General features: G+C 31.6%; 1 protein-coding gene across 1 annotated transcript; it reads left to right on the forward strand.

Moving 5' to 3' along the window:
* The first annotated feature begins 7,520 nt into the window (after window positions 1–7,520).
* LOC133308212 (F-box protein At2g26850-like) lies at window positions 7,521–10,384 on the forward strand. The gene is made up of 5 exons (XM_061508821.1): window positions 7,521–8,833; window positions 8,977–9,056; window positions 9,275–9,447; window positions 9,559–9,633; window positions 9,967–10,384. Exons 1-5 carry the CDS (start codon window positions 8,168–8,170, stop codon window positions 10,152–10,154), a joined length of 1,182 nt encoding a protein of 393 aa, XP_061364805.1. The 5' UTR covers window positions 7,521–8,167; the 3' UTR covers window positions 10,155–10,384.
* Window positions 10,385–12,630: the final 2,246 nt, after the last annotated feature.

The raw sequence follows: 12,630 nt of genomic DNA on the forward strand, positions 1-12,630 counted from the left end.
ATTTCGACGGTATTTATTTTCCGTCAAAGTTTTTGACGGAATTTATTTTCCGTTGCACATTTCCGTCTCAAAATTCAACGGAAATTTTTTCCTTCTCTATTTCTAACGGAACTATATTTCTGTCAAAAATTCCGTAACTATCTTTGATAGAATATTTTTCGTTAATAAATTCCGTCGATAATAGAGCTTTTTTTAGTAGTGATAGAATGTTCTGTGAATAGTTTAATTTTGATGTACTATTCATGTAGCATTTTTTATATTATTATTTTATTTTGTGTTTACATTTCATTCAATGAATTTGAATATATAATCAATCATATAAGATATTAAATTTATTAAATGATATAATAATAATATATATTATTAGATACTAATGTAAAATCTGTTTACACTGACAATTCTTCCAACGGATAAAAAAGTACATGTGAACATTCATTTGGTGAAATTTCTTCTCTTCCAGAGTTTTGGATATTGGATTTAGCTCCTAAAAAAATAACGGGTGCACTTAGAGAATAAAGTATGAAGTCAAAACTACTGATTAAAAAATTTAAAATAATTAGGATTAGATTATTTTACATATAAATTACACCCTCAATCTTACAAGAAATATAAAAATAGATATATAACAGCTCTAATTTTTTAGCTAGATACACTGTTAATCTAATTTCTTAAATATGTGAGTTATTAAATACAAATAAATCAATAAATAAGAATAAATTTAAGACTTTTTATTCTAATGTTTTTTATTCTCTAAATGCATTAATGTCTTTAGAAGGGTCAAATTATAAGCCAATAAGTTTGGCCTAACAGTAAAAAATTTAAATAAGTTGTATTAAGTTATGTGTTAAATTGTTATTTTTATGAAGAAGAAAAAATGGTCAAATTATTCGATATTCAGGATGTAACAAAAGTTGCGGTGGTTATATGCTCGAGCCTATACTTTTTTTCAAATAATTTTCATTTTGAATTTTTGAATTTATAAATTTATTTCAAATTATTTATCATTTAAAAAAAATTAAGGAAGTACCAATTATTTTTTGAATTTTATTTCTTATTTCTTATTATTCCTAATAAGTGAAATAAAAGAAAGCATTCATAGAGTGAAATAATAATTTAATCAAGTATAATTATATTTTTTTTTCAAAATTAAGGATATTCAAAACGTAAAAAACCACACAATCATTTGAAAAACGGCCAAATAATTTGTTATATTAAGAATTCACGCGTCTCATCAAAATATTGATGTGATCAACAGGTTAAAAACATGGGTTTTATATTTGTTATGTTATAAACATAACTTTCCTACGCACACAATTGAGAAGAGAGAGGAGAGAGAAGAAAGGAGAGAGAGAAATCAAGAGACGAGACCGACATAATTGAGAAGAGAGAGGAGAGAGAAGAAAGAAAAAAGAAAAATCAAGAGACGAGACCGACATAAAATTGTGTGTAGAAAAATTATGTTACATCATATAACATAACAAACATAAAAGCCTACAAACATCTAGCGTTTATATGCTCGATTGGTTAGTAGCATCACCCGGTAGTTAGGATACTCTAAATGCAAATTATTTTCCAACTCTTCTATCTTATTTATGGGGCAGTTGTAATTACCATTATTTTAGGTTTTTTACTCTTAACCGTTGGATCAACTTGAAATTAATAGTTGAAAAATTAATAGTTGAAAAAATAAAAAAATTAATTATCATTGATTTCAAATTGATCCAACGATAACTAAACAAGTAATAAGAATGATAAACCTAAAATGATACATATAACATTTTCTCTCATTTATTACTTTTTCTTAAGGGAAAAATATTTATGCAGTTAATGCAGATAAATTATCTGCATTTATTTCCAAAATGACGTCTTTTTGATATTGAAATCTTAAAAAATTATAAATATAAAGACTATTATAACCCTGAAATAAATTAAAATTACAAAAACATCATGATTTTCGCTCCAAAACGACATTGTATTGGACTTACTGCAAATAACTTACTATAAAAAGCGAACTTTTTTTAATCATCGTGGTATAAATGCATCGAATGAATCCAACCAACTCGTCTGAATTAGTTGGGGTTGGAAACTTCTCTTTGAACATTGAAGGCCATTCCGGGTTCTATTGTTTTGTCCCTCTCTTCTATTCTAGATAAAGTCCACATAAACTTCAAATCTTGATCTCGTGTTCCTCACCAAGTAATATTCATAATTTGATCATAGCCGTTTACTATCCTTGTTTCCTTGTGCCAAAAGCATCAACTTCGAAATGCGCATAATATTGACAAAGGGTTGGAGATTAATCAGTGAAAATATATGATAGGTTCGTTGTGGCAACCCTTTAAAGGCCATATGGGGTCCCTTGTTTCGTCCCTCAGTTCTATTGTTGAAAAAGTCAACAAAACCTTCAAATCTTGATCTCGTGTTCCTCACCAAACAATTGCAAAGTAAATATTGATAAATTGACAGCTGTTTGCTAGCCTTGTTTCCTTGTGCTATAATGGCATCCATTAACTCGCACAATAGATTTATAAAGGGTAGGATAATGGAGCGAAAGGAACTTATAAAAAAAAAAAAATTGGAGTGAAATGGAGTGAAAGGAACTAGTTATCTCTATCTAAATTTTATTTTTATTATTATTATATATATAAAATAAAATTTATCTAATAACAATAGACTATTGCCGTTAATACTTAATAGTTAGCCCATCTCTAAAATATATTTTTAATAATTAGTCCATTTTATTATTCTCAATAATATTTGTAACTTTCATATTTTGTTTTTACCCCATCATAAAAAATTTTGGATCCGCCATTATGGAGTGAAGATATTTAGGAGGTGGGCTTAATGCATTGACAATTTAAGTTTGAACTTAATAATTATGCTAGCACTTAGAGAAATTAATTAATGAACTTTCTTACATTATGAAATTAAAATGAAAGTTAAATAAAAAGAAAATATTCAATATCATTAAAGTTTAAAAATTATTTTATATATTTTTAAAAACAATTAAGTTGATCTAATGAAAGATAATATATTCTTAATTCTTATTCCTTAGCATGTGTCTTTGAAATATTGGTTAAAGAAACCCTTTATTGTCTAACAAAAAAAAACCCTTTACTTATTCATTTAAATGTACCATGCTGATGTGGGAAGTTACATACTTACATCCTTATGATACACAATTAAGGGAAAGGTTATACTTATAATCTATTTTTATTTACAACCATATCTTAATCGTTAATTTTCGTCAATCAAAAGTTATTATTTTCGCAAATCAAACTCATTAATTAATATTTAATTTGCAATGAATGATAACTGTTGATTGACGAAAATCAACGGTTAAGATATGATTGTAAAATATTGTAAAAAAAAATAGTTTGTAAGTATAACATTCCCCCACAATTAATTACTAAATCATTTCTAATTTCCATGAGTTGAGTACGAGACTTCAATTACATTATTATAATCTTTTATGGAAATGAATCAGCAATTAAACAATATATTAAGAATATTTTATATGCGTTTAATGTTTCTCTGGAGATAACTTATCTCTACTGACTTTAAAATGATATCATTTTGATGTTTAAAGAAATGTATTTTTATAATTCTAAGTTATTATGGAATTATTTTAATTTTTATTATTATAATTTTTTCACTTAACCTCGTAACGATATCATTTTGAGATAATTGGAGATAATTTTCTCTTCACTTGAGAAACATTAAACCCATCTTATATTAAGAATTTATTTAAGTTTAATCATATAGAATTAAAATATATTGATTAAATTGTTAAAAGCTTTACAGTAAAGAAGAGTTCCTTGGAATTATACATACATAAATAAAATATGAAAAAAATATTTATGGTTTTGTGGTGCTAGCTGTTCGTGATGTCAAGGAAGGTGAACATCAAAGACACGAGACATAAAAGTGAGTGGTTTTTATTGTGAAGAGAAGAAAGAGAAAAAAAAAAGTAATAGAATCCACTTATTTTTATGCTGGTGTAACAGATAAATATTTGGAGCAAAAGGAAAAATGTTAAAACTATAAAACATATCTGTATACGGAGATAGTTGGAGAGTATTTTTTAAGATTATGAAAGGGAAAAATCCCTAGGAGATACTTAACTGTTCTAAACTTGAATGGATTAAGAGACTGAAAAATTATTTTATCATAAAATGCGCGCCATTTATTCTAGTAATGTCAATCATTTAGCATCACTCAAATTTCAACTTTGAATAACCTCATAATTTGTAATTATATATAAGAGAATCAACAAATGTTAAATTAAAGTAAACTCAAATGCATTTACCAAGAAAAAAAAAGTAAACTCAAATGCAAAAATAAGGATAAAAAACAATAATTAGCATATATATAATGATTTTTAGGTCACAAATTTATCCCTTTTTTTCGTGATAATATAGTTTTGTCATTTGTGTTGATTACAAAGTAGTCGCCGCAAACACAAAAACCAAACTACTGTGATTCTCTTTTTCCCTTCTAAAAATAAAAACGAAATAAGAGACGTACAATTTGTCCACGACCGTTTTACCAAAAATGGATTCTGGACCGGTATTTGTTTTTTTATAGGGCTTTATTAATATCATGTGACATAAGAGAAGCTCTCTTATGTCATAAAGATAGTTACGAGTGAGACCCACTCCTTAAAAAAAAAAAAAACAACAACACGGAAGTCGATATATGTGTAGGAGAGAAAAATACTCTCCTACAACATAAAATAATATTTTTCCTTTTTTTTAAGCATGGTTTCTTTACACAATGGTTGTGTATCCCTTTATGCTTATGTTGATACCCCCAAGAACATTGCGTCCCAAATCCAATAACGCTACATGGGTTTCTTTTAGTAATGTATAAGTTTGCTTAAGAATTTAAGAATATATTCAAAGTGTTTGGTTACCTAAGCACTGCTCTAGCCTAGTGCTTGATCCAAAGACATGGAGGATTCATAATAATTAAAATAACCAATAATATTCTATGCGACACTATGAACCATTGCTAGTACATGCTCCACTGTGTGTCGTCATGAACATACAAGCCCAACATCAATGCAAGCTTTACTCATCAAATTTAAAAATCATGGTTAATTACGTGTGGATGTTGTCTTCTTTTCAATATGCTGTGTCGTGTGGATTCCATCTCAATAGGCTGACATCACACAAATTCTGAAAGATGTTGGTGGGTTACTTGTATATTGTATATGATGGTCTAATTGGCTTTCTATTATGCAAATAATAATATGAATGGCTCTAAGATGTGGGGCATCAAATCAAATTTCGGTTTCTTTATCATGGTTTTCTTATTACACCCTGATCCCTAAACTCTTGGGTCCCCCACCATGTCCTTGATTATTTTACAAATCTCAATATGTCATTCATGTAACAATTATATTTTATTCAACAAAGTAGGCCATAAAAGGCCACAATAGGAAGTTGTTCATACTCATAGCCTTCTAATTCTGCGCATAGATGCCTTAAGTAATAGAATTGGTATTTGTTATTTTATTTTTTTCTTTGTATGCTTGCCTTCTACGTCTTCTGGCCGTTCGAATTATGGATGTACCAATATGCTTACATTACACAAAGGGTAGTTGGCCTGATTGAAAGTCAGAGTAGTAAGAAGTAACAATTAGTTGAGGGCTGCTAACGTTCAAGAAGAAAGCCAGCCATTCAGGTCAACCAAGAAAAATAAATTATTAAATTGAATGAATAGATAAAATGAGCAATCAATGAATTTCTTCTTAAACCTACTTTTCTCAAAGGATTTAATTAGGGGTGTCAATATAGATTATGACACATGGGTCGACCCGCGACACGACACGACACGAAAATTCGTGTTCGGGTTGACCCGTAAAAAAATTCATGTCGTGTTCGTGTTGGAAAAAATAACACGTAAAAAATTCGTATCGTGTTCGTGTTGATGTATTTGTGTTCGTGTTGACCCGCATTTTTATTTAATTATTTATTTTTATTATTTTTTTAAAAAATAATAATTTTGAACCATTTTTTTAAATTTTTTTTGTAAATTACCATTTGGACCCCTATTTTGCGTGTTATTCGTGTCGTGTCGTGTCAATCCGCAAAAAATTTGTGTCGTGTCAGTGTTGAAAATTTTGACACGAATAAAAATCCGTGTCGTGTTAGTGTTGATGTATTTATGTGGTGTCAACCCGTTTTGACACCCCTAAGTTTAACGATTTTTTTTGTGTGACCCCAAAACAAATTTGTTTTTGAGGTTGAAACTTTTTTTTATAATTCTAATCTATTCCGAAATTATATTAGTCTTTATAATTTTTTTTTTCTCTCAACCCTAATCTCAAATCAAAGCTTTTGTATTGGTTGTCTATTTTTCTATATTGCCATTCACAACAATTTATTTAATGGCCTAAATTGCGAACTTTTTAATTTGAAAACTCAAATATTATTTTGTTGTTGGATTTAGTCTTAATACGTATTTTGATTAATTTATTTATTTTTTGTATAATCAAAGCACGTGATCTGTGTTAAATTTAAACAAAAAATGTAAAAAGTTAACACTTACTTGCCTATTCTACAAATGGGAGTAAAATTGCATTACAATTAATTATAAGCATCATGGGTATGTTATATGCCTGCAGAAATATTAGTGTAAACAAATTCTGTCTAGAAGTGTTGGATAGGCTACATTAATTACTGACAAATATATTCGTATTTTATATTAAATAATCACATAAAGGTTATGTTATATGATAATGTGCTTACTGTTCATCGGTCTAGTTTTGAAAAAATTTACAAAAAATGTATTTCTCTATCAAGTGATGCCTATGATATTTTAGTATCCCAATATCGTATTTTCATTGGCTTTATTTGGCATATTCACGATCTAATTCTATCACTCTACATATACGTGAGTGAGATAATATATTTAGTATATTAATGTGCATTTTATGATATAGCACAATCGCTTATCTACTGAGAGATCAATCATGTCATTTCTACATCTTAAGCAATAAAAAATATATAAACTAGACCATCAAAGTAACATCATTATGGTATACTTAATAAGGGAAAGCGATATTACGGTCATTGGATAATCAATGCAGTGAAAAACAAAGTTTTAAGGACATTGGAAATATCACATGCAACAAGGCAGAGGAAGAAGCCTCGTGTCCTTTTGCGCAAACATAGCAATAAATACGAATTGATTTTATGGGGTCTTAAGCAATTCAAGGACACAGCTTCGGTTCTTAGAGGGGACAGGTTGATAATCCCGCAATATCCGTTGTCCGGGTCTTTTGGGTGAAGGGTACTAGAGTTTGGTGGAAGTTAGGCAAAAATAACAGGTAGACTTTTACGACACCTTTGTGACAAATCACATTGACACAACCACCTCTTTTGTGAATCATTAAACCCCTCAAAACCCATCATTCATTTTTAGATATTAGTCCCTTTCTTCTCTTCTTTACACAACCACGCCATAAATACTCACACAAGAGGAGTTGTGATAAAGAATTAAAAAAAGTTTTTGAGACTTTAGAGATGAATTCAAGGGGACCCCACTTGGTATTTCATAGTCATCAAAAGTTATTTAACTAGTTGTGCTAAGCTTTTGTTGTTTTCATTTTGATCAGTGTATGCACTTGTTGTCCAACTCAAAACCCAAGTGGCTTGTATTTCCTTAAATCTCCTAGATTTCAGCTTGTTATTCCCACAATCATGTGATTAAACAAAATGGCTCTATTGGTTTTGAAATTTTGATCCACCATGTTTCTTTTTGGTTACATCGTCATTGTTATCTAAATAGCATAACTGGTGCCTCCCACTGCCCGTACATATTGCTTCTCTCTTTTGTGGGGATTCACTGTATTGTTTGTAGATGACAACACATTTTTAAGGAGCATGCTTGATGTTTGTTTTGTGTTCAATGTGTAAAGTGCTTTAACTAACCAGCTGTGAAAGCTTGTCGGTTGTATAGTCTACACATGTCCTTCTCCGAAAGCATTGTATCAAGGCACTGAGGTAGACAAAATCATCGGTTTGGCCAAACCACTACTCTCATCTTCCATTGGTGGATCTTGTTTCTCTCTAATAGAAAACCATTTGCTTTTGAGTTTCATCTTTGCTGCTCCTTCTGTCAATCTCAAATAGACACTTTTGACAAACCTCCAATTAAAATGCTTTACTTCCTTATATCTTTTGTCTCCTTTGTCATTCTTTCAAAGTCCTTTACCAGTAGGCCACTCTCAGCAGGGGAGAGTGGGACAAAACTAGTGTCGACCGGGTTTTGGGGGAATCTATTAACTTTGCTAGTTTCTAGGCTCAGGAAAGGAAACACTGCTTTTAGTTTTTCTCAGTTTTCTCTTGGCATGCCATTGAAAAAGAAGAGTTTAGTATCTAAAGTTGAGAATGGAGAAGAAGAAGGCAAGGTTTCTCTCTTGGATTTGCCTGATTTGCCATTGGAGTGTATCCTTGAGCACCTTTCACCAGCTGAATTATGTGGTGTGGCAACAGTGTGCACATCTCTCAGGGATAGATGTCGAAGTGATTATTTATGGGAGAAACACATGAAGAGGAAATGGGGTAAAGTGATTGGTGATGCTGCTGATAGACAATGGGAATGGCATGTAGCTTCAAGAAACAGAGAGAAGATCTTCAATCAGCAAAATCAGAAAGGAATATTTGCTTTCCTTCATGGTTTTCGACCCTTCAGATGGATTATATCAATATCAGAAAACGACAGGCAATCAAGAAGCTTATTACCAGAAGATTCAATCATGGCTCGATATCTTTCTCTTGAGAGTGGGAAATTGTGGTTCCCAGCTCAAGTCTATAACCGTGAGGTAATTAGTTGCTTGTAATCTGATTTATAACTTTTTAGTAGGAATGCTTCTCTCAATCTCAATGATTTAAAATTACCAATATTCTGTACAGAAATTCTCCTTTTGGTGATTTTATGCAATTGTTTCACTTTTTCCTTTTTCAGAATGGTCATGCTGGGTTCATGCTCTCATGTTATGATGCCCAACTTTGCTATGACTCTCGAACTGACACATTTCAAGCAAGGTATGTGGAAAGGTTGACTCCTTCAAAGTTGAGCACCTGAGCATAGATTCCAATCCACTTGTTTCTCTACCTGCCCTACTGTCCCTGTGGTTAGAATTTGAAGATATACCAAAATCTTAGTAGCTTAACCTTCTATAGGATTGCTTCTTTTCACAAAATTTTAAAGGTTGATAAGTTCATCCTTTTCTTAAAATTAAGAAGTTCAAGCTTTCTGGCAGGTACTCACCTCATGGGAGATTGACAACTGAGGAAAACATAAAATGGGACCGGCTGAGAGTGCCACCAATTGACTCTTCTCCACATGTTCTTCATATATCTGACTGTTTGGACGACTTAAGACCTGGAGATCATATTGAGATCCAGTGGAGAAGAAACAGAGAGTTCCCTTATGGTATGTCTTATCCTTTTGCTGCACTGTAAAAATCCTGTTTACGTCAGAATATTAATTGTTATCAATATTCCATTATCTTCGTGCAATAATTTTTAAAGTGTTTTATTGTAGGTTGGTGGTATGGTGTCATTGGTCATTTGGAACCATGTCAAGGGCATGGAAACCATTGCCATTGTCACAATAATGGTAAGAAAATTCACTTTGACATTTTAATTCTGCTGTTTTTCTCCCTCCTTTAAATTGAGTTTTCATTGTTTTGTTTCTTGTAGTATACAAAATTAAACAATGCTTTTTATACTTTTCTGAAGTTCAAATCATGGGTACAGTAGATTTTGGTCTTTCATTATTTGAAAAACAGGAAGGAGAAAATATAAGCTATTATAGCCTTGTGCCAAGAACAGCTGGTCTTATGTAATTAGAGATATAGGCTCATAAATCATGGGTTACCACATCTGGTTATGCCAATGGCTAAACAAAGTTTTAGTAGGTGATTAACTGACAAAAAAGTGTTTCTTACAGAAACGGTGATTTTGGAGTTCACCCAGTACAGTGCTGATTCCAGATGGAGACAAGCCATGATAAGCAGGAAGCATCATAGAGAACAAGGAAATGAAATAGATGGCTTTTATGGGGGAATCAGGAAGCTGCATAGCAAGGAGGAGATTGCTAGGTGGAAGAACCTCTGGCCAACCAAAACTGTGGAATAGCATGATTGTTAGTTTGGAACTTTGTAAATTAAGCAGTCCCCCTTCCTAAAATTGTGAAGGTGTGGAGGATTAGTTTGTCAAAGAATGGTGTCGTTCCTGACAAAAGGTATAAACTTTGAAAGACTACATTGGATGAATTTTCAGAGACTGTGTGTAACATTTGTACAACAACATAAAAATAGTGTATAGTTACAGTTTTGTTACTAGCTTTGCTCGTTTTTTTGTCTTTTACAACATTTCTCCAAGACAAGCATGTCTATCATAATTAATGGAAGAACATCAGGTTCCTTAAATGTGGTTAGTTTTCGAGCTGGCAAAATTTTATAGCAGCTTGGCCTCTTAACTTGGAGGAAAAGACAACACTAGGAGGTGAGGGAAAATGGGTTGGGGGCTGCAAATTGGTCCTTCATGCTTGTATACAAAATCGTCATCTCCTAGTAATATAATGTGAACTACATATTTTTGTTTTGTGAGAGCTAAACTAACAATACTTGACCTGAAAACACTATGAAAAATGGAAGTGCAAACTTAAGTCATGCTGGCCATAAGAAGGCTGTGTAGCCTGTGTTAACCATGAACCCTAAGCAAAATATGAACTGTAACAAATAATGAGCCACCAAATTTACCTCTTCCATTACATAGTCATCAACCTTGTCTTCAAACTACTTGTCAAGCATGGTATCTCCTTCAATGCCTGCACTTGATTCAAATGAACAAGGGACACAGCATACAGGAGTTTACTTCTTACATATATAAATTAATAAAATAAAATTCCATGATACATTAGCACAGCAATGATTTGATTCAAAGTTTTAAACCATGTAGCTAGATTTTGTGAGATCATAGAAGTTGGAACACTACTCAAAATCCTCTTGCAAACCCTTCAACTTTTAAGGACATGCTTGATGGAAGCAAAGTTAACAGAATTATTGACTTTAAGTTGCATTCTCTTGCATGAAACATGAAATTCATCCCATAAAAATACAATTAGATATCGTTTTTTGCTTTTTACTTTCGCGTTTCGTAGAGGAAAAAAAAAAATATCAGGAAAATACAATTATTAGAAATATGGTGGAAAAGTAAATTTGGTAGGAGAGTTAAAAAAAAAATTGTTTGGTAGGCCAAAATATTACTGAGAAAATTAAGTTGAATTTTTTGAGTCTATGTTTGGTTCGAAGGTAAAATATTGATAAAAAAAATAGGATAAAATTACCAAACTAACCCTTAACTAAATACAAATAATACTCTCTCTTCGGCTTTCTTTTGGCACGTTTTTTGAGAATGGATATTTGTGTCCATTGCTTTTTTCCTACTTTTTGGTTTGATGGGATTGAAATGGCAAAAGTTTTCAATTTTACACACAAACTGAGATTGCTATGCAAATCCGAATGATAGGCAAATTTTTTAAAACCTCCTACCAAACATGATCAACTAAAAAACTCATCTTAACTTTCCAAGTCATCCTAAAAGAAACCTCCTACCAAATACCCCCTAACTTAAATTTGTCATTGAAATCCATTGTTTGGATGTGGGAAAGCAATAGGGAATGGAGGTGAGGGGAAGTAAGGGAGAAAATAATCTCTATCTTAAGTGGCCGTTTGGTACACGGATTTTTCCCGAATTCCCAGGAAACTGAAATTTTTAAAATTTTAAATTTTTAGATATTATCGAAAACTAAATGTAAAAATCATATTTTTGAAAATCGAGATTCCCGGAGAAATAAAAATTTCTCCTGTAATGTTGTAATATGATACAAAACAGTAACCTAATACTCATATTTGTACTAACAAGTACAAATGAGCGGAGCAGGAAAAAGCGTGATAAAGTACAAATGACACTGCTAATATAATAAGGCTCCTAGCCTCCAAACACCACAAAAATCCTAATATTTCATCACACCCTTAATAAAATTAAAGTAATCAGTACAATTCCAGAAAGAAGTATAATCATAATAGTTGTTCAGAATCCAGAAAAATTAATAAAATAATCCATAAATTATCGCCATCAATCATCATCATCATGGGCAGCAGAGAAAAAGAAAATATGAGGAATAAAAGAGTCATTTACTACCTATCAATGTACACAGGTGCCCCCTTGCTTGAAATGGGAACCACCACCAGAGCAGATCCATGATTCACCAAGCTGCGTATGGTTCACATTAATTTGCCAAACATAATCCCTGCTGGCAGGCCATCTGAAGGGCATTTTTTAATCCTGTGGTGATGGAATCAAGCATAATAATGGCATTTTAAAGTGTCTACCCAGTTCTTCTTTTCTAGAATGAACGACATTTGGGATCAGCAATGTCATGTAGGAACATCGTGCAGGAAACGCAACCATTAATAAGTCAGACCAACTTCATAAGAAAATCTCGAAAGCCCGGTTAGAAATAACATTTTTCTATCATTCACAAACCCAGACAAGGTAGTTCCACATCGTGTGTGCAGAGAAAAACAAATGTATTTTTATATCTAAG

This window comes from Gastrolobium bilobum, unplaced genomic scaffold, assembly GCF_033153095.1.
Source record: "Gastrolobium bilobum isolate Gb01-03AN ecotype WA unplaced genomic scaffold, APGP_CSIRO_Gbil_v1 utg19582, whole genome shotgun sequence".
NCBI lineage: Eukaryota > Viridiplantae > Streptophyta > Magnoliopsida > Fabales > Fabaceae > Gastrolobium > Gastrolobium bilobum.

Excerpts from the sequence above, each read along its gene's own strand:
- LOC133308212 (XM_061508821.1), top strand. The coding sequence starts at position 8,168 with ATGCTTTACTTCCTTATATCTTTTGTCTCCTTTGTCATTCTTTCAAAG. Across the intron at positions 9,448-9,558 it reads AAACAGAGAGTTCCCTTATG|GTTGGTGGTATGGTGTCATT; the intron begins GTATGTCTTATC and ends GTTTTATTGTAG. Across the intron at positions 9,634-9,966 it reads TTGCCATTGTCACAATAATG|AAACGGTGATTTTGGAGTTC; the intron begins GTAAGAAAATTC and ends TGTTTCTTACAG.